The sequence below is a fragment of the Vigna angularis genome, chromosome 10, assembly GCF_016808095.1.
Source record: "Vigna angularis cultivar LongXiaoDou No.4 chromosome 10, ASM1680809v1, whole genome shotgun sequence".
In the NCBI taxonomy this organism is placed as follows: Eukaryota; Viridiplantae; Streptophyta; class Magnoliopsida; order Fabales; family Fabaceae; genus Vigna; species Vigna angularis.
This window is the reverse complement of record NC_068979.1, coordinates 1,535,640-1,558,490: the sequence shown is the minus strand read 5'-3', so window position 1 is coordinate 1,558,490 and position 22,851 is coordinate 1,535,640. Positions and strand designations below refer to the sequence as shown.

General features: G+C 30.6%; 3 protein-coding genes across 5 annotated transcripts; 1 reads left to right on the top strand and 2 right to left on the bottom strand.

Annotated features, from left to right (window-relative positions):
* Positions 1 to 5,059: 5,059 nt before the first annotated feature.
* On the bottom strand, positions 5,060 to 10,079 carry LOC108320866 (zinc finger CCCH domain-containing protein 55). 2 transcript variants are annotated; one of them, XM_017552427.2, is made up of 10 exons: positions 9,906 to 10,079; positions 8,883 to 9,795; positions 8,592 to 8,771; positions 7,024 to 7,203; positions 6,849 to 6,946; positions 6,245 to 6,499; positions 6,024 to 6,162; positions 5,663 to 5,858; positions 5,503 to 5,560; positions 5,060 to 5,376 (listed from the first exon to the last, which is right to left on the bottom strand). In XM_017552427.2, the coding sequence occupies exons 2-8, from the start codon at positions 9,770 to 9,772 to the stop codon at positions 5,681 to 5,683; spliced, it is 1,920 nt and encodes a 639-aa protein (XP_017407916.1). In that variant the 5' UTR covers positions 9,773 to 9,795; positions 9,906 to 10,079; the 3' UTR covers positions 5,060 to 5,376; positions 5,503 to 5,560; positions 5,663 to 5,680. The 2 variants fall into 2 exon arrangements, with proteins under 2 accessions (XP_017407916.1, XP_017407915.1); XM_017552426.2 differs by having other exon boundaries at positions 8,883 to 10,079.
* A 2,612-nt stretch (positions 10,080 to 12,691) lies between these two features.
* On the bottom strand, positions 12,692 to 15,920 carry LOC108320789 (RNA-binding protein Y14). The gene is made up of 4 exons (XM_017552329.2): positions 15,501 to 15,920; positions 15,278 to 15,414; positions 13,693 to 13,844; positions 12,692 to 13,137 (listed from the first exon to the last, which is right to left on the bottom strand). Exons 1-4 carry the CDS (start codon positions 15,772 to 15,774, stop codon positions 13,092 to 13,094), a joined length of 609 nt encoding a protein of 202 aa, XP_017407818.1. The 5' UTR covers positions 15,775 to 15,920; the 3' UTR covers positions 12,692 to 13,091.
* Positions 15,921 to 19,180: 3,260 nt separating this feature from the next.
* Positions 19,181 to 22,792, top strand: LOC108320790 (porphobilinogen deaminase, chloroplastic). 2 transcript variants are annotated; one of them, XM_017552330.1, is made up of 5 exons: positions 19,181 to 19,423; positions 20,226 to 20,631; positions 21,648 to 21,854; positions 22,135 to 22,312; positions 22,417 to 22,792. In XM_017552330.1, exons 1-5 carry the CDS (start codon positions 19,254 to 19,256, stop codon positions 22,527 to 22,529), a joined length of 1,074 nt encoding a protein of 357 aa, XP_017407819.1. In that variant the 5' UTR covers positions 19,181 to 19,253; the 3' UTR covers positions 22,530 to 22,792. The 2 variants fall into 2 exon arrangements, with proteins under 2 accessions (XP_017407819.1, XP_052725346.1); XM_052869386.1 differs by having other exon boundaries at positions 19,283 to 19,423; positions 20,221 to 20,631.
* Positions 22,793 to 22,851: the final 59 nt, after the last annotated feature.

Here is a 22,851-nt window from a genome sequence, read left to right as displayed (position 1 = left end):
TACCGATTAATACCGATCTAATTACGGTTCAATTGATAATAATTTTGTTTAGGTTTAACATAATTTTTTTAATATTAATCTTTGTTTAATCTGATTGCTCAGTTATTTAATTGATTATTTTGAAATTTCATATTGATGAAACTTGATTCCATCTTAAACTCAACAAATGGTCATACTATACCCATAACAAACACTTTACTCATTTTTGTGTGTTTTTCAAATTATATTTTATGTAAATTTAATAAATTTAAATTATTATTATTTTATTCAAGTCTTTTTTAATTTGCAAAAAAGTTTGTTGAGATTGTATTGATATATAGTATAAGATATATTATGTATTTTGAAGATGAAAATATTTGTTAGGATCTTATCTTTAGAGGGTGTTTTAGAAAGTTGAAGAAAAAAACATATTAAATTATTTTTACATGAGTTATTATTTACAAAATGAAAATTGAATTGCAAAAAGTACTAGAAATAACTTTTATAATGTATGATGCACTTTAAAGATGTGTGGAGGGGCAAAGAGAGTTGGTGGAAGAAAAGGGTACTTCTTTCTTCTTTTTCTAACTTTCATTATATTATCACGTGTTTGTCTCCTTTTTAGGCTGCTTTTTAGTTTTTGGTTTTACACCTTTTTTCACTTTTCATCATACTTTTCTCATAAATTTTATTTAATTTTCATGTCATCTAGCATTTAAATATTAACACACTAACAAATATAATTCACATGGACCCATTATCATCATCATATCATATACTAATAATTCACATCAAATTTCAGGTGTTAATTGGAAAACACCAAACAAAATTCTAAACTTGCCTAAAAATATAGTTGTTCAATCAATAATTTGGATATCACATTTTTTTTTTTAGTTTCTTAACTTTCATATAAAATTAAAATTTATTCATGTTTAAAACTTTAACTTTTAAACTTTAAAAATAAATAGATATAATTTTTTAAATTAATAATATTCAAAAATTTAAAATGTCAAACATATTTTACGTTAATATTTGAATTTTTTATATTATTTTACAAATTTATCTTTTAATGTCAGTTCAAAAATATATTTGACAAGTCAAATTTGTTGTAACGTAATTCAATTAAAAAAATCATATTCATTATTTTTAATGTTTAATATGCAAAATATATTAAAATCTCGTTCAATTCCAATTTTGTATAAAAATTTAAAGAATAAAAATATTTAATCATTTTTTATGATAAATAATTAATTTAGTTTTAAAAAATTATTAAATTTAAACAAATAGTTATTTAAAAAAGGTTAATGTAGTAAGATAATTATTTGAATTTAAAAATGGTTAAATTTAAAAAGATAATTATTTTAATTAAAATATTCTTACTTAAAGAATAAATTTAAAAAATTAATGCACGTATGGTATAAATATTGTAAACACAAATACACTGAATTATAATCCTTTAAATTCAGTAACCATTATCTATCATTGCAGCTTTATTTTTAACATTGATTATTTGACCCTTAAGTGACTGTTTAAGCTTGAAATAAAAGTAATTAAATATAATTAGGTTAGGTAAAGATAGATATCCCATTTGCAATTTCACTATGTATAGGAATACTTGAATAAAAATCATGAATTAAATAATCTAAACTCAACTTTTCTTTTATAAGCAATTTCGAGTAAATAATTTTTGAAATGTTCTAATTTTATCTATTTCATATTTTTTTTAGAAGATTTTAAGTAATCATATGAAAAAAAAAAGTAATGTGTACACAAATGATGGAAAGATTTATTGGGCCATGATATCAAATATTTTTTTCATTTATTGGGCCCTACATATGATAAAAGCCTTGCTCAAACATTGAGAGGCTCAAAGTTCAATACTGAATTGAGTTATACATTTCACAAAGAACAATTGAAATCTTTCTTAGCTAGAGAGAGAGAAAGATGATTAATTTGGTTAGTTTGTTTGAGAGAGAAAAGGAGGATTAATTTTTTTTAAATGATTGAATTAATTTTACTAATTTTTATCATTTTTTTATATCTGATCAAATCAATCAAACTTTACAACTTTTAAAATATTTTTCTGTTTATTCCTTAACTTTATTCTAGGAAAAATCAATTATATTATTTACTTTTTAATTTATTTTTTCAAAACACACCATTAAAAAGGGTCAGTAGATTTTTTTTTCAAAGCATTTTACATGAAAAAAATTGTGACAAATAACATTATTGATGAAATGTAGAGTTTGTTGAAGGTATGATTTGTTACAGAGATATCAAATTTTAACTTATGAAATAACTTGATTCATTACTAATTTAAGTAAGTTAGGGTTGGATGCGCTAATCTTTAGTTTTTTAAAATATGGCACAAATTAGGGTTGGTTAATATTTTGATTGTATAATGAGTGTTATAATAAATATATAAAATAAATTAAAAAATAAAATATTTTTAAATAAGTTAGTTATCAACTTGCGATGGGTTAAATGTAATTTTCTTTACTAAATTAAAATACGTATTTTTAACTTACTCGCGATAAACTATGATATAATCATTTTGATATTCTTATTCTATGAATAAGTGATAAAAAATTATTATCTATTTTTTTAATAGAAAATACATAAAAAAATGTGTCTGATTTCGCGTAAATAGAAAAATAAAATAGAGATACAGTTTAAACTCATTAATCCGAAAAAAAAAAACATATATCCTAATGAATAAACGATGAAATTGATATGCTTAAAAATACCTGATGAAATATAGTTAAAAGTATGATTAAATATATTTTTCCTTCTCTAATTTTTGCAAAAAAAAAAAAACTGATTTTAATCCTAACAAATTTGTCGCAGTACAAAATTCAAATAAACAAGTCCTTTAATATGTGTTCACATGTGAACATGTATCTGAGAGAAAATCAACAAAATTTAAATATATTTAATGGTAAAGTTGTTGCGTGCTTTTCTTAAAGATTTAAAAATAAAAAATAAATTTGAAAGTAAAGTATGTAAAAATTAAAAAGAAATTATGTGATAGAATAAAAAAGGTTTTAATAAATTAAAATATAAAATTATTGTAATTATTATTATTATCTTTGTTATTATTATTATTAAATTAAACATTAAATATTATTATGAAATTTTAACTATAAAAGAATGAATGTATTGTTTGATAAAATTACAAGAAAATGAATCTGGACATGATGAACATCACAACAAAAAAGTATCGTATATACTAACAAAATCATCGAATTTCAAAAGAGTAAAAATATAAAAAAGTAAACAGTAAATCTCCTCCTTTATCCTTGAAATCATATCTCACAAAAACTCTCAAATCTATATTGAAATGATCACAGAGGTAATTCTATTTTCCATCTTCTTAAATAGTAAATTTGTAGAAGTGTAGGAGTGAACAATTCATAGAACAATTTTTTACCAAAACTCTATAACAGAAAAATATATTAACCATTAAAAATAACAGTTTAAATAAAAATCTAACATTATTTTATGATTAAAAACATCAGATTGAGTGAGAAGAGCCACATAACTTGTATTTGTAGTAATATTTCAAAGTTAACAACTTTTTCTAATAACTTTTTGACAACAGAGTATTTATTATTGTTTTATTGGTTAATACATTTGAAACAGATTATGATATTTTAATAATTTTTTAATAATAAATTATGTGTTATTGTTTTATTGATTCGTTTATCTGAAACGAACTCATCACTCACAAGTAGGTAGTTATAAAAATATTGTCAAAAAAAATTGTTAAAAGAATATTTTTTATTTGAAATGGACTAATCATGAGTAAGCGATTTTAAAAGAATTTTTTCATATTTTAACCCTTTTATGATGTGACTTCCAAAGGAATCAAGATCAAAGTGATGACTGGGAGTAAGATTTTGGGAAGTTAGTTTCCATGGAGTGATTACCCTTTTGTTTTCTGCACTGCAGCAGAGAAAAAAAAAATGAAAATGATGATGATTAGTGCAATTAGCAGTAAAATAAAATTGAACCCATGAAAGAGTAGCAGAAGCTTTTAGAAAAGCTGCAATGCAAGGCTAAAACAAAATGAGCACTGCGTAGAAACTACCATAATTTAAGGGTATGCGAGGACAAAGAGGCTCTGCCATCCATAAAACTGAAAGACTGAGAAACAAACATTTCAATGAGTTTGATGGTGAAAGGAGTGTAATGCTCTCTGTACAATATTTTGTTCAATGTCAGTCAGCACCATGTGACAGCACAGCTGAACCCTTCTCTTTCTTATCCCCACCTCACATGTGGGTCTTCCACTCCCAATAACAGACAAATCCTATTTCTTTCCATTTCCAATTTCTCTCTTCCTTTCTTTATTACTTTCCCATCTCATCTCCAATCAGCCTGGATGATATCATACACTAACTCCATCAAAAGGTTAACTAACTCAACTATGTTCATTGCTAACTTTTTCTGATTATCATTAGTTGTTATTGTTATAATTATGATTTATCTATGTTGAAAATCTCACATACTGGTTATACCTCCTCTTACATACTGATTATACGTAGATACATACCTCATCTTACATACTGGTTATATGTAAATACATACCTCATTTTGCATACTGATTATTCATAAATACATACTGATTATTCATAAATACAGACCTCATCTTATATATTATACGTAAATATAAACCTCACGACTCACGATTATACATTAAGTGCAAATCTCATTTTACATATTAATTTTATAAAGTTAAATTAGACTTATCTTTTAGAAAAAGATGCACCAACTTTGAAATAAATTGTAGTTTAAAATTATGTAAATGTGTAGTATTGTCAACAAAAGAACATGTTTTAAATATTGCATTGTGCAAGACAAACAAAACAAAGAAGGGTCCCTTGTGGTGAGTGGTATTAAAGAAGTGAAAGCGACTAGAAGGAACAGGTGTTAAATCTTGTATATATGATGTAGCTTGAGACCATTAATGGTAAGTGATATCCAATAATGAAAGCTAATTGGGGCAGAGGGAGCACTCTTCCCAAACCGGAAAAAAAAGGAAGAGTGGTAGAAGCAGTAGAAAATAGGAACTAAATGGTAGAGCAAGTTTTATACATTAAGAAGCTAAAGTAAAACAACAGTACTTCGTTCTGCCTGAGTCTGGTGAAACATACACATCTATAGATAATTTATGTGGAGAGGAATGGGAGTACAACAGAAAAGGAAAGGAAGAAAAGAAAAACTAGTCTTATAAACTAATATGTGTCCAAGTATGCAACATGTATCGCCTGCTGTTAGTAGTATGTATTGATCATGGTGGTGATCTCATTTGATTCTTCTCTAGAGGATCTAATCTTCTGATCTAGGTGTATTTGGCTATACATCTAGAAGATTCTTCTATAAGCTTCTATAAATCTGCAAAGAAACAAACCAGCAACCAAAACAAAAACGTTATCAGACCATAAGAAAATCATGAGATGACGTTTACTTGTAAAGAGCAAACCATTTTTCCAAGAGAGGAGAAGGAAACCAAAAACTTACCCTAATAAAAATTATCTCCAGCTGGCCATTTCTATTCTTATTACCTACAATTCGAAATCTTGAGGAACAGAAAGGAGGGGGAAAAAAGACAACTTTGTCAGAAGAATTCTGTCCACATTATTATGCAGAGAACAGTCATTCAGAGAGGAACTAGCAGTACCTTGAATTGTAAAGAAAACTAACGGGAAGCCAAGTCGCTAGACGAGGTTGCTGGTTCTAGCTTGTCATAAGAAGATGAGGTAGATGAAAAAGCAGCACTGTGGTTGACCTCTGCCAATGTAGAGAAGTCAGCATGATAATCTCCAGCTGCTTTTGTTGGTGAAGCGAAGAGACTGTCAGGGAGGGCCTGCTCCACACTTCTCAAAGGCCAATAGAGGAGGTTCATGAAAGAACACAATATCAAAATTTGAAATGAAATGCACATACCCTCAAAGAGGAGAGATTAAAATATGAGGAAATGATGCCAAAAATGCTACACCACAATCAATAGAAATAAGATCTAAAACAAAGTATGCTCATACCTATTACTAAGATCCACGTTTTTGGTATTTCCACTATCCTTTGTATTCCCGCTCTCAGAATCATCTAGCTCAACTTCTTTCTGCTGCTGCTCAGATGCAATGCCTAAAGAATTGGTAGAAGTGAAGCTGCCACCATAGCCTGTCATTAAAACAACAAAGATGTAAACTGTCTATAACCTTATTCTTTAGACTATTTCATAGGCTACCGTCAATTGACTGACCTGCAATATCTCCTTTAATGCTATCTGGAGAGAGACCTGCATCATTAGTGTGACCATGAAGTTGATGGGGCAAGACCAAAGGATTGCCAACAGAAAGACTGCGTTGGTGATGGTGAATAGGATTATTCTTGAAGTCGGGAAGCTGTAGGTTCTTCAGCCTTCTTTCTTGAAGTTCAAGGACTTGCTGCAATTCAGCCTGCTCTTCAATTCTTCTTCTCAATAAGATATCATGTGGATTATACAACATCCTTGACCCTGCGTTAAACAAAGTTGGTAATAATATAAAACGAAAGGAGCATGAAAGACTTAAGGTCTAACTTACAAAATCCACATATAAGGCAAGAATTGTCCAAGCCTTACACAAGAACTATATATATCGAGTTGATGTAGAATGTCAAAACACCCTCACTAAACATCTAGAACAGAGCATAAATAATAGGATGACCCGATAACAGATTTATGAAAGCCTTTATATAATCTTAGAATTTAGACCGTAAGACCCAACTCAATCCTACAAAACTAACTTGGAAGGTGAAAATGGTCTAAGCCTTACAAGACCGACATTGTAGGATTTCAACAATGTCGATAGGAGAAATTTGATTACCAAGATGGAAATCATATGGTTCTTTAGAGCCAAATCCAGAAGGGCTCAAACAAGGTGAAAGATCTCCTCTCTCTAATTGCTGTTGTTGATGTTGTCTCCTGCATAAATTAATCAAAACAGTATAAATTTAAGAATAGTTAAGATATAAACAGAGTAAAACTCGATGCCTACTTACTTGTCAGGGACTTTTCCCTTCTCCTTGTAGGGCTTGACAAGTACACGTGAATCACAGATAAAATGAGGATTCCCTTTGGATAATATGAGTCTCACTGTCTCCGGATATACAAAGGTAACAAACCCAAACATCCGCTTCTGCTGATAGGGAATTCTCACATCTTGAACAGGTCCGAATTTGCTACACAGGAACAAAAGTAGCTACTCAATGAGATCCCTCTATTTGGATCCCAATGCATGTGTGCATCAATATGTACAGAAACAATAAGAACTTGCACATGCACGGCCACTACTGTGTTATATGCAATTGCAAATATTAACTTATTACGCAAAGTAATGTCAATTATAGATTACAATTCCAATCATTACTAAGAAGTTAGTCCACACCATTACAAAGACACTAATAGTAATAGAACAAACATATATCTACTTTTCAACTGCAAACTTCTCCAACCAGTTTCAAACCCTATACTATACACATGCATACATCTATCCTACTCTATCATTTATCAATTAACATATCTTTCACATAAAAAAAATATCTACATTAAATCCTAAGTTTGCTTAAACAAACGCTGCCATTCGGCATGCACAAAATTATAATAAAGCAACTGTATAACTTTACATCAGACATCAAACCTTTAAATCAATGTCAAGTTTAAGAAAACCACTTCTCAAGCTTTCTTTCAAACCCAGTATGATACTTTACAATGTAACAAATTATAACAGATATTCCATGCAATGAAACTAAAGTTTAAATTCCATTGTAAAAGCAAGAATTACTTCATGTATAGCATCATAATACAGACTACAGCAACCAAAGACATACTAATTATTAATTAGTATATTCGAGATTGTTTTATTTAAATATGGATTAAACATTGAAGAAGATTATTTCCTTGACAAACCGACGGTCATTTTTTAGCTGAAAAACTGCACAACTATGTTGATCGAGACATGCATGCACATCATTGCGGTAATGATCATGACTTATGATAAGTGATCACTATTAAGCTATGAACTTCTTTATTCGACAAAGCTTCCTAACAAGAGAAACTGAGCCAGAAAACACATTGAAGCGATACCTGAAAATATGGGATTAACCCAGTCTCCTCATGGGAGACACACATCATGCTCTGGAAAGTTTATCGCCTATAAAAGACAAACTCTAAATGTTACACATACAACATATGACTTGAAACTGATATTCTAAATTCAGTAACATCATGACCAATGATTACTGAGTCTAAATGCAAAAGACTCTTAATCCCCTAGCACACACAAATCAGTAAAGGATCACAAATTGCACTACTTGGCTTGCAATTTAAATCAATATCAGAGCCAAGGCAACCAATATCCATCTCCTTTGGAGCTTCCAACCAAAAGAAAAACATTAAGGAGCTCAACCAAAAATATTTAAGACGTGCACACAACAAATATGGTGGAAAAACCGGATTAGTTAATAGGAACAACGGAGACCTGACACATTACACGTCTGCAGTATAACGTTTCACAACTTCACATTTTTCAGTGGCACCGCATTTGTGCACATGCTATAGCATATTCTACCTGAAGTACTCCGAGACATCTTCATCTTTGAAAGTACTTTCAGCAGGAAACGTCAAGTAAATCTGTCGCGAGGCCGAGTTGGGCTTATCGCCAGAAATTGCGGCCAAAAAGTCATTCCTTTCAGGCCTATCCCAGCCAAAGTTGGAGAATTCTTCCCCCATCATGAATGCTGCTGCCGCCCTGAAAAGCAACACGAGAATGTACAACAGTTAAACATCACTTTACAGCGAGAAAGGTAAAACAAAAACAAACAAAAAAACTAGAGAGGATTCCTCCCAAATTGTGCTACACCTTTGAGACTCCTGCATCAAAAACTCATAGTACTTCTCACGTGCGGTTGCAGAAGATCCAGAACCCAGTCTTTGAAGCTGCGGGACCTTGAACCTAACAAAATCCTCACGCTGCTGTTCCATCCCCTCAAGCTTACTAGGAGAGCCAACAGAGGCATCCAGTGAATCAGTGAAAGCACCATGAAGAAACTTGCAATTGGTACCGTTTTTACAAAACCCTCTAGCAAAGTAAAGACAGGGCTTGTACCCAAGTCCAGGGGCAGCTTCTTCACACCCAAAGCCAACATCACTTGCCGAGTAACTCCTCCTGTGCAAATGTGAGTCCCCGGAGTGCCAATTCTGAGCCCCAACACCCAATTCAAGGCGTGGATCGACCAAATCTTCATTCTTGGAGGAGTCATTGAGGAAGGGAAAGTACTCATTCACCTGCTGCTCGTCAACAAAATCACAATCACCGTTGACACGCGGTGAGAGTGCTCGGATGTTATCGTACGAGAGTAAAGGAGTGGACTTTGGACTAATGGGGTTGTTGTTTGGGAAGTTCCAAGCGTGAGAGTGAGAGGAAGGTGAAGATGGGTTTCTAGCGAAGTCAAAACCGTTGGTGGGTACTGTTCTGGAAAATGGGTTGGTGGAGGAAGCAGTGAGTCTTGCTATGGGGGTAAGAGGTGAAGGAGGAAGAGAGGGAGAAGAAGGAGTAGAAAGTGCGAGACCCATGTGGCTCTTAACCCTGAGAATGAGAGTGTGCAGCACAGGGTCAGGGCTACATGCCAAACGAATGAGTTCAGACTCTTCAAGATTCATCAGAAGATAACCCATGATTTTTGAAGCATTATCAGGATCAAAATTTTTAATCTTGGAAAGAACCACATTTGTTGCTTCGCATGAACCCATCAGAAACGAAACCTTGAAAGACACTAAACAAGAAATGAAATGGCAGAACTCTGGTGAAGACTGCGGAGGAAGAAGAAGAAACAGAAGAAGAAGAAACAGAAAGATGATGTTTTTATTGTCTGTTACCACATACCTTAGCAGTAGCAGTAGGTTTTGGAGTCTAAGCATACGTTGAACAACAGACTCACTCTCTCACTCACACTCACACTCTCTCTCTGTAATCTCTCTCCTATCTTCGGAGGGTGAGAGCGGTAGATTTCTCAGATCCACAACAGGAATGGATGGATAATCGTCAACAACATAAGTTACAATATGCCTCCGGGTTTTCTTAAAAAAAACAAAAAACAAAACAACTTTTTCATTTTTCTCTTTTACATCAGAGAAATGTTCCTAGTAAAAATACTCCATTTTATCGAATGTTCTGCATAAATAAATAGAAATATATGTCAAGCCTTTAACAGTTTTCATGTATATTATCACATTAATTTAAACATGTATACGTGCAAAATGAGAAAGCAGATGGATTTGGTTTAGTTTAATCTGGAAAAATAGTAATTACTTTATCCATTTCAAGAAAGTATTTTGAAAAAAAAATATTAGTTTCTGAAACAAATAATTTCAATACTTCGTGATTTATTTTAAATTTTTTGGGACTTAAAAACAATCAAACAATCTCGTCTAAGAAAATAATATAAAAGTTTATGTTTGTATGACCATTTTATCTTTATACGTGTTTAAATAAATGAAAACAAATTTAGATTATTATTTTTTATTTTTGAAAAAATATAAAAATTTATACTCATTTTATTTTTATGTGTTCTAAAAGTGTTTTATGTTACTGTTACTCAAATAATATTAATTTAAATTTTGGAATATAGAACGTTATGATTGGGTAGAAATAAATTTGAAAGCTTTTTGGTTTTGAAATAAATAGATCCGATGATTGAAATTGTGTAGTTATGAGTTAGTGAGAATTTAAAAGTTGTTTTAAGCTACAACCTATCAACCGTGTAATAGCTAAACACGCTATCGTACTAAAAAATGTTAACTCATTATAACTCACCTTTTTCTTTTGTTTTTTAATTTTTTTATTTTCTTTTATTTGTAGGGGGTGGAGTAATGGCCCACTTTTTGCTACTGTTCATTTTTTTTTCTTTAATGATATCAGTGGCTATTCGTCAAAAAAAGAAAAAAATCAATGATTGTAGGGTAATTGCTTGCATTTAAGACAAATGTTAGTTTCTCTGTACAAATTAATTAGAAGTGATTATCAATATTTCATCAGAAAATATACATTGAAATTATTAATAGTATTAGTTTTATTATTGTTGTTATCATTATTATTTAAATAAATAGCAGTTCACTGTATAAACTCAATTCTCATAATTTAATCTAAAAAAACTGAAATCAAATTAAGGGTAAACTATAAGTCATGTTTAATTTAATTTTTTAATTTGAATAAATGCAAGAGAAATTAAAAAAAAATCTGTGATTAGTGAGAAATTAGTCAATTTAAGAAGAAGCCCAAAACAGTGTGGGGTGATATGATTCTTCCTAATCACAACAGGGTTACCCATAAACAATGAAGTTAATATTTGGAGTCTTACCTCCTCTCTCAACTACTCCTTAAACTAATGAAATTATATAATTAGTCTTTAGAACATTATCTATATATTAAAAATAATCTTAAAACTAGTCCCCCTGGCATTAATAAAAATATTAAAATTTGATAATTATTTAATATTTTAAGAACTTACTTAACTTCAATACTTTAAATACTATTTAAAAGAGTGATATGTTTGAAATCTACCGTTTTTTTAAATTTTCTAGATATAAAGAGTTCAGTTAATATATATTTTTTCAATAAAAACTGGTTTATTGATTTACTAAACTGTTTCCACCAAGAATCAAATTTGTATATAATTTTAATTTAGTTTATAAAAAAACCGTTCGTTTTTTTTTTCTCACAACCTTTTATTCCACAATTTTTTTTCTATTAGTTGAATAATTGTTTTTCCTCACCTAAATAATTAAAAAAAAAGAAAAATGGTCTAACAAAAATTAGAGTAATATTTATGGAGTTGTAACATTTGGTACTAGAAGTTTTACGGAAATAATTTATATTACCAGTTGACCAGAACATCAATAAGATTGTTTTGTGAGACATTGATAAAGGCTGTCTTTAAGAATTTATTTGTAGTATATCACTCAAACCTCCATGATACAACAAGATTTCCTTCCCTTAGTAAATTCCGCGAGTATATTGATTACCGCCAGAACTAACAAGTTTCTGAAAATGAAGAATCGCAATTAGAGAAGAGTGATAAAATAAAAATAGGAGAAGGGTGACGATCCCTGAATTAACAAGTTTCTCCAAACATTTATATTGATCAAAATAAAATAAATAAATAAAGTGATAAATATAGGAAAAATGTCTAGACAGACCTACAATTTCATGTGTATGACCCAACTCTTTTACTAAAAGTACCTGAATAATCAATGTTCATTAATAATCTTGAGAGTGTCTAATCTAAACAATATGAAACTATATCTCTTTTGTAATACTCCAAGTTCACAACACAAATTACTAAAGGTAGATAACCAACAATGGATTAGAGACAATAGAGGGGGATACTTATATTTATATTTATAACAAAAAAAAAGGCATTTCGTGCTCAATTAGCAATTAATAATTGGCAACCTTTTCACCGTGTTAATATTTAGCATGCATGCGCACGAAGCAAGCCATTTATTTGACTGGTATTAAGAAGTGTGCATCACACGCGGGTTTTATAGCTAAACGACAAACATCCACCAAACCCAAATATAGGTGTTCCATAACTCTTTTAACTTTATTAAGCCTTTACACGTAACAAATACCAATACTCATTTAAATGCACGGACAGGTAAATAAAAAGATATGAGAAAAACATCCATAAATTGAAAAAAAAAAGAGATCTGTAGCCAAAACCAAAAAAGAAAAGGAAAAAAGAGGCTCCGACACAAACTTTAACATGTAGCAGAAACAAGCTGCAAACGAAAAGAGACCCTACGTTCCTCAACAGAACAACGTTACATGTAAGAAAAAGCATATCCAAAACACGTTACTATAATGAAACAATTGTGTTAAACAGCATACACCTTAATAAACTAGCTAAAAGTTTAAACCAATCATCCGATGAGAATCGCCAGCATCAAATATGTATTTTGCCTGACGGAAGCACAACTATCAGAAAAATCCTCCACAGCTATAGCAATAAACCAAGCTGCTAATTTACGGTCCACACACATCAACACAAACATTTACTGAATACACATGTCAATATCTCCTCCGGGGGCTCCTGGAGCGCCGTTCACGAGGTGCTCTGCGAAATGATAAAGTTAAAATCATTCTTTGACACTGAAAAAATTTAGAATACCATTCCAGAAAACCTTAAGCACATGACTATGTTCTAGCTCGCTGTAGTTCTTACCCATGCTTTTAAAAACAATTCTAGTATACAACAGGGTGTTCACACAAGGGGAAGAAACACAGCGTTAGCATCTGCTTAACACAACTAAAAAGGGGAAGTTTTCTTCATATTGTAGTAAAAAAGTTGAAATTTGGAACAAATTGTGTAACACTTATCCACCGTCCAAGAAAATATACCATGCTTTCATTTTTTTTCTATCCTTTAGCCAAGGAGAAACATATATAATATCCACTTTCATTTCTGTTTAACCTTAGAAACAAAGAACATATTCTTTAGAAAATTTTAGGAAATGATATCACATTGGCTGAAATAAATTTCACATTGGGAAATACCAAACCAAACAAAGTGACACTAAAACCAGCACTGCATACAAAAGGGACCTTTTTTTAATGTTGCAAAACAACAAAAATTCTGTCAAGATTATATCATTAAACATGTATAATATACCTAGCATTCTTTCTTCTGACTGACTCATTAATAGGTCCACTGCTGAAGGCCCAGTCAACATAAATGGATTGGGTAAGAAGCTCGGATCCATTCAAATTCTCTATTGCATTTCGAGCTTCTTCAGCACGCTCGTATTCAATCAATGCATAACCCTAAAATAAAAATGTTCATTAGTCCAGAAACCAAAACCTCCACATGATAAAGTTGCAGATGGAGAAATGTGATAAACCAAATTATAGGAAGCAGGATAGCAAATTTCCATTCCTAATACTATTTCTTTTAAATCAAAAGTCAATCAATGCTGTTCGTAAAAAAAAGCACAGATGGCAGAAAATATTGCTAGACAGGAATTAACCCGGCTTAATAATATTCTACACCAAGAGACTCTCGTCTTCTAATAAAATGGACAAGTAGGGGCAGAGGTGTACAAGAGTACAATATAATAGAGATGATGAAGAAATAACAGTAACCTATACATGGCTAGAAAAATTGTATCTTTCTTCCCTCGGATTCTTTCAAACTCAAGACAAGAAGATGATATACTTGCAGTACCATCAATTTATAAGAAAATAATGGAGGGGCGGCCAATTTCAAATCCTTTTCTATCAATGGGAAACATATTAACAGCATTCCACTAAGTAACAGATTTGGCCAATAATTAATCACCAAGACAAACAAAATTCTTGCCAGTAGAAGGATAGAATAATGGAGGGACTGCCAATTTCAAATCCTTTTCTATAAGTGGGAAACATATTAACAGCATTCCACAGAGTAACAGATTTGGGCTAATTAATCATCAAGACAAACAAAATTCAGGCCAGTAGGATAGAAAAATGTGGTAAGCAAAGTTATGGGCAGAAGGATAGAGACTTGTCAATAAACCGTGCTTATGATTTACAAAGAATCTAAAAAGAGACTTGTCTTTTTAATTAAATGAACTAGTTGAATGAAGGGACAGAGGTAAACAAGGATACAATGCAACAGAAATGGTGAAGAGATGACAATACTTAGACATGGTTAGGAAGAATTGTATCTTTCTTCGTTCACATTCTCGCCAAGTAGAGACATCATGATGGTATTGAACTTATACTCGCAACTCAACGGTAAAATATCAGCTTTGGCCAGTAATTATCCACCGCGTGAAACAAATTCCAAACCAAGAGCCATGACAAGTAAAATAGGATCCAAACTAAAAGAAAAATCACATCAAAAGTCAAATGACTCAAATCACCAAAGTGGATCAGCGATCAGGACGATGACAACACAATGCCAGATGAAAATCAATAAAAACCAAGCAGATCAAACATTTATCATGTTCTACTTAGGTTATAACCATCCATATAGTTGTCATGGTGTCAAGATCAATTACAATGAAAAAGGTGTTAGTTGAAACGAAAGCAGTCACGAAGTTATGTGAAAGTAGAGTTAAATTTCACCGTAATAAAAAAACCAAAAGGCTTTATACAGCCAGACAGTGACTAGATAGTATGAGTATCCAATGGATTATAATAATGACTACAAAACTCAATAAATCAATAGTAACAAAGAAAGAAACAAAGAAAAGAAAAGAGGAACAATGAGTTACTTTGACAAAACCAGTGCGGCGATTGAGATTCAAATGCAGGTTCTTAATCTCTCCGTATTCACCAAAGGCGTTTTGCAAATCATCCTCTTGCGCTTCCTCGTGCACGCCGGTCACCAGAATGATCCATCCTTCAATGGCTAGAACAAGCCAAGCAAAACATAAATAATTAAATTAAATAAATAAAAAAGCAAAACCCTAACCCTAAGAGGGAGAGGGGACTGACATCTCTGTGGTCCAGGGCCACCCTCGGTGGTGAGGGAGTCGAAGTCGGAGCCGGAGAGTCGAGTGTTGCGGTTGGCATCGGTGTCCTGACGGAAACCGCGACCCTTGGTCTTCTTGGGAGCGGTGAGAGAGGAAGTAGCTGCGGCGGTGATGGCTGATTTAAGCTTAGGGTGAGGCGGAGAAGCGTCGGCGTCGGGAGCGCCGTCCTCGTCCATCAAGTCATCGTCCTCGGGCTCGAAATCCAAGGCTTCTCCGTCGGCTGCGCCACCTTGCATTTCCGCCTCTGCTTCTTTCTCGACACAGTAAAATTGAGTTCGATATGAGTTGGAGCACGTTCTGCGAGTGAAGAGAGAGAACCCTTTTATGTGTATTTTGTTGCTTGCAATGGTAAAATCCTTTTGGGGTTTATCTAGGGCACACCATTATCTATATATATATATTTTTTAAAAATATTTATCAAATTTATCTTAATGTTTCTATTCATAAAAAATATTTTTTATTTGTGGTTTTACTACTTGTCAATAATCTGAGATAAACCTTGAAAAACCAATAAATTATATCAACAAAAAAAAAACCGAGTTTTTACATCTTAAATTTATTTATTTCTGAACTAAAATAGAAATAAAAATGAATTGAGAATTATGAGATGTACTAAAAGAATAAAAGTTGTGATTTTTTAGTCTACAGGAATTAGTTGAAGCTAACTAATCATCCAAGCTCAAGATACTGTGTTATTATCCAAAAACAACTTTGATTTTGTTTTTGGAGTAATTATATTTTATTTTTTAAACTATATATTTTTATGTAGAAACAGGTATTTATTTAATTTTGTTTGCAAAACTATAATTTTTTATTTAGAAAATTGTAAAAGAAATATTTTAAATTATAGAAATAAAAAAATTTATTTTAAAAAATTGTAATTAAATAAAAATAAAAATTTTGAAATGTATATTTTAGTTATTGAAAATCACTAAATATGAGTTTAAAATTTTTATAGTGTAGTGTCATTTTTATCATTTAAAAATTAGTTAGGAGTAAAAGATTAAAAAATTCAAATTTAAATTAGATAATTTTTGTAAGTTATTGTTTATTTAAGTTAAAGTAATAAAGATTCGGGGTTAGAAATCGACTTCCTAAAAATTAAATTTTGACTTGAAAATAGATTTAAGCCATCTCCATAAATATTACGCAGAATGTGGTATGTTGAAAAGAAACTACTTAGAAAAAATTCAAACAAAAAATATCTTCATATTTAAATAATTAAATAAAAAACATTATATCCTAAAAAATATTTCCTCATATTAACATATTTAAATACAATAAAAATAATAAATTTTATTTCAAATATCTTAAATTACTATATTTTTAAATTCTTTTTTTTATATTTCTTCTAAACTTCTTAAATAAATTTCTATATTTTTTTATTTTCCAAATTTCAATAAAATATTCTATATTTTACTATATTTTAAAATTTTTAATTTTTATATTTTTTTTCTAAATAAAACATTTTTAATAAATTTCAATCAAAATATTTAATTTTTTAATATTTTTACATTTCTATTTCTTTTTTATTTTCTAAATAAAACTTTTTTAAACAAAATTTCTATACTCTATAATTTAAAATATTTATTTTTATATTTATCTAAATAAAAAAATTATATTTTTTCAAACAAAAATAATAAAAAGACTACATATAGAGCAAAGAAGGTTAGTTGAGAAAATTATGCAATATATATATATATATATATATATATATATATATATATATATATATATATATATATATATATATATATATATATATAGAGAGAGAGAGAGAGAGAGAGACAGGCTTTTTCCACTTAAAATATAATTTTTTTTACAATAAATATATTGATTATTTAAGAATTAAAGTCGAATTGCTTTATAAAAGAAATTTTATGAAAAAGTTTCACAAAATCCACTAAATTATCTAAATCGTGGGATATTATATTATTGAAAAATAGGAGTTCGTGTTATCAAAAGTTTTTCGTTAAAAGAGATTACTATAGACAAAAAAACGTCTTTTGTTTGAGATTTTGAAAAAAGAGTTTGACCAATACTTAAAAAAAAAGAGGAAAATACAATAATATTTCATGGTGATAGATAATTGTTTAAAATTGATAGCAAGCGATAATTTTCGATTTAATTTAATTAGGAAAATATGTATATAACATGGGAAAAACATGTATATTAATTAAATGGAAATAAAAAAATTAGTTAATAAATATTTTTTATTAATATAATTTTATTGGAGAAAAAATATATAGCAATTATTTATTAATATAAAATCATGAACTTTATATATAGTAATTAATATCTTTATTAGATTTAGAGTTTGTTCACATAAATTTTTCAGTATTCATATTTTACTTGAATCTAGGTTAATTTAATTTAGTTTGTGTCATTTAAGTGGAAAGATTTAAGAGAAAGTAAATGAATAAACTCGAGGAGATTTTAAAGTAAAATATGTGTTATTTTTTTTTGAAGTAAGAGAGTGAATTTAAAAATAAAATTTATAAATTTTAAAATTTTTATATGATTTGATGATGTGATAAATAAAAAAATATTTTAATAAATAAAAAATATAAATTATCAAACGATAATATTGATATAAAATGATATTTATTAGAATGTATTTTTTGACAAAAAATATTTTGAAATATTAAAACTAATAAAAATAATAAATAATTAACGATATATTTTATTTTTATTATTATCATTATTATTATAGTCATTATAATTATTATTGTTATTTTCTGGTGTGTTCAATTTTAAAAACAAAAAAAAAAAACTATTTTTCAGTCATGTAAAATCATCACTATCCAATAAATTATTTAGAAGGCGAGATATAATATAATAAAATGTTTAAACTCCTTCAAATCCCTACCGGAAATTTTTTGTAATATCATCCTCAAATCAGAACATATGAACATCAAATATCTTTTATTTTCATCTTCGTCAATCCACGTCAAAATACTATTTGTTCAAATGAATAGAACATTAAATTAATATTAGTTAAATCAACTCAACTTACTTAAACATGTTTGAACGGACATAATTAAACTTAAGTCGACTTTACTCATAAATAAACTCAGCTTAATTGGATTGAATTTGGTCTTAGCTAAAGAAACCTAATCTTAATATGTTTAATTAAAAAATTAATATTTACCAAATTTGAATTATTATTCAAACAAAATATCTGAAAAAATAAATAATTTAAAAATAAAGTTTCATATATTTAAATGTTTTATAAATTATGAAATTTATCTGAAGAAAAGGTAAGTAAATTTCAATAGTGATATGTGATTACATGTTACATGTTTATGATTTTCTAGTAACTAAATATTTAATTACAACCAAATTATTAACAGAACATGCCCTGTATAAAATAGAGACGCATGGTTGATTAAGAAAAATAGATACAATTGTTACTTTTTAATATTAAATTAACGTTGTTATGTATTTAAATAATAAACACTGATTAAATAAGATGCAAATGCAATGCATATTTGAATTTCAGTTTTAAAACTTTTTACTATATATAATACTGTGATAGGGTTGTTGGAGCATATTATTACACAGACAGCATAGGCGAATTAAATAAGAAAGCGTGTAATTTCAGAAAAGAAAATAAATTTTTATTAATCCTTATGAACTTTATCTTATCATATCATATCACACTCTATCATCAGACTCAACATTTCGCTGTTCTTCTCTTTCTCTTATCTTTGACATGAATACTCTTTCATCCACGCTCCATGGCGCGTGCGTTCCCCTTCCGCGAGCAGCGTCGCCGCCGTTGCCATCTCCCAAATGCCACACAAGATTTCATCGCGTCAAGGCTTCCATTGCCGTTGAGCAGCAAACTAAGGTTGCTCTAATCAGAATTGGCACCAGGGGAAGGTATCCTTTTTCCCCTTTTCGTAAACCCTCAATTCAATCTGGGCTTCGCCATATTTTCAAAGGTTTTTCTGTAAACATGAATGTTTTCTCCTTATGACTCACCGATCCTGTACAATTACTCCACACTTCACCTACTCTATGATGCTACTTTTTATTTATTTATTTATTTAAAGGACTAAACTCCCTATTCCATGTGATGATTTTGTCATTTTCTTGCCATTGGAGTGGGTGTGTCAGCTTAATATGTAGTTCTTCTTTTTTCAAGAAAGTGCCTCTGTCATTGCGGAAATGTCTATTTTTTACTGTGGTCTGATGTTTCTGTTATTTTCGTGGGGTTTTTAGATGTTGTGGTGATAGTTCTTAAGGGAATTCAACGATAGATATTATTAGAGAGCTTTGAAGGCTTCAATCTCTTAATGGAAAGTGTAGAAAGAATTGATGGAACAATGCATAGATGCGATGTTTGTAATAATCTTGGTGAGGTAGACTTGAGTCGACACTGAATTAGATTCTAAAGATGTTGAGCTAGGCTTAATAATTATTTGGGAAGAAAAAGGAATATGTCTATTATTCTGATATGAAGGTTCATATTTATTCGTTACTCGCTTTTGAACTATATAGAGATATCTAGGCTCCTAAGGCCAGAAGTTATATTTGTGGGAATAAAGGGGAGGGGGAAATCAATCCGTCTTCTCTTCTTCTATGGATTTTTGTAATTATTTTTTCCATTTTTTGTAATTATTTTTCAAAGTCCTACCATCAAATTGGGTAATTCTTATATGTTTTTTCATGTGTAGAGCAGTCCACTAGCTCTAGCACAAGCATATGAGACCAGAGACAAACTAATGGCATCACACCCAGAGTTAGCCGAAGAGGGGGCTATTCAGATTGTGATAATTAAGACAACAGGTGACAAGATCCTCTCGCAACCACTTGCAGACATAGGTGGGAAGGGTTTGTTTACAAAAGAAATAGACGAGGCACTCTTAAATAGTGAAATCGACATTGCTGTCCATTCAATGAAGGATGTTCCCACTTACTTACCTGATAAAACAATTCTTCCGTGTAACCTCCCGCGAGAGGATGTTAGAGATGCATTTATATCCTTGAGTGCAACTTCGTTAGCTGATCTCCCCCCTGGAAGTGTTATTGGTACTGCTTCCCTACGACGAAAGTCACAGATACTCCACAGATATCCATCCCTTAATGTAAGCTATCTTTTTACTCATTTTATTTAACAGCCTGAAATAAAGAATTGTTGTTTCCTACTTTTTTTTTTACTTAATTAGCTTACTTAAATGGATATCCCCAGTATAAGATTTCTAATTCGCTTTTCTGACCGCAGGATGTTATCAAAGTTGTTGTTACATACATTATCATTATAATGTAAAAAGATAGAAAATTATGGTTAATGAGAAGTCATTTGAGGTTTCAATCTCTATTTTTAAGGTAAAATAGAAAAGCAAATTGACAAATAGTCATGTTAGAATTGTGTACGGTGAAGCTTATACACAGCAGTTGAAAAGAAGCACTTTGCATCTCTCCACATTTTGAAAAGTAAAAGGAGTTAATAGAAGTTAAATAATAAAATTGGGTGGCTTGCCTAATGCAATTAGGCAAGGGTAGTTTGAAGAGCGTAGTTATAGGGATACAATAGAGATCTATGGAGGAGATTATTGGGACAGCAAATAACACAAAATGTGTACACCAAAATTCCATATACCTTTATATATTGTTATAGATATCAATTTTTTAAAATGCTGATGGAAGTATGTAACATAAACTTGATTCACTTCCTATCATAATATATATTTTACAGCTGATGTGAGTTATGCATTGTGATCTGTGATCGAATAATATAATGTGATATTGAAATCCTTTGTGGATGGTTGAATTTAGTAGATAGTTATCATTAGTATGCCCACCTTGTTGACATGGACTAACAATTATGATTGGAACTTGTGACTATAAAGTAATGGGCAATATGTCATCCTTGTGAGCCTTACTCTGGGTTATGGCCACTGTCTTTGTCTACTTTAAAATTTGGCCTTCTTAGAAAGTTATAGTCTTTGTTCTCTTGCAGTTTCAAATGGACATTTTTTGTGTCTTTCTCGAAACATTTCCTTTTTCTGTTCATGTTGTTTAATTGGTCTTGTGTTACTTCATGTGTGAAATTTTAAATTTCTATATCTCTGATAAATTGTTATGGAATTTTACGACTCAGGTGCAGGAAAATTTCCGGGGCAATGTTCAAACAAGGTTAAGAAAACTCAGTGATGGGGTTGTCCAAGCCACACTATTAGCGTTAGCTGGGCTCAAACGCTTAAGCATGACAGAAAATGTAACTTCAATCCTATCAATCGATGATATGCTTCCAGCTGTTGCCCAAGGTGCTATTGGAATAGCCTGTAGGAGTGATGACGATAAAATGGTAAGTGATTAATTTAGTGCACACAATCGGGCTAGACTAGCTGATATTTATGGGTAAGGGATGAGGATAACAGTACCATGTAAGATCACATGAGCGTGCATCATTAAATACCTAATAGCAAAAAATCATTCTCAAATCACAAAAGGAATTGATTTATATTTGGAATCAGAAGCATTTAAGCATAATTGGATAATAATATACATATTTACATTGCACCTTGCATTATTGACTCATTTTAGATTCTCAGTATTTATGACTTTTGGTTGAGTGATTTCATCAGGCAGAATACATTGCTTCGCTGAATCACGAAGAAACAAGACTAGCAGTTGTCTGTGAAAGGGCCTTTCTTCAGACATTGGATGGATCTTGCCGAACTCCTATTGCAGGATATGCTAGCAGAAACGAGGATGGCAATTGTTTGTTTAGAGGATTAGTTGCTTCCCCTGATGGAACCCGTGGTATGAAAATCTAGTCATATATTTATGTTATTTGACTCTGTAAAAGTTTCTAATCCTTAACAAGTAACTTTTCTCTAAGCTTCCCTGCAATTTTCTGTGTGCAGTACTAGAGACGTCCAGGGTTGGTCCATATGCTGTTGAAGATATGATTGAGATGGGTAAGGATGCTGGAAAGGAGCTTCTGTCTCGGGCAGGACCTAACTTCTTCAGTAGTTAATTAACTGTGGATTAAGAGTGCGGCTACTCACAGGTTTCATGGTCAACTTTCGGATGATTCATTCTTTGACGTTTTGTAGCTTTAGAGTAGATTGGGAAAGTGGACCTAAGGGTCAAATTGTTGTATTTGAGGATATTAGAGTGACAAATATTTAGGTAGTTTGTATAATTTCCACGATAGTGGACTTTTGAGAGTTCATGCTAAACACCACCGGTGTTCCTCAAATTTTCTTATATTTTATATAATGCCTTCTTTACAAGCCACTCTGAAATAAAAAGTTAACATAAGTGAACGAAGTGATTGCGTGGATCTGCGAAATTTT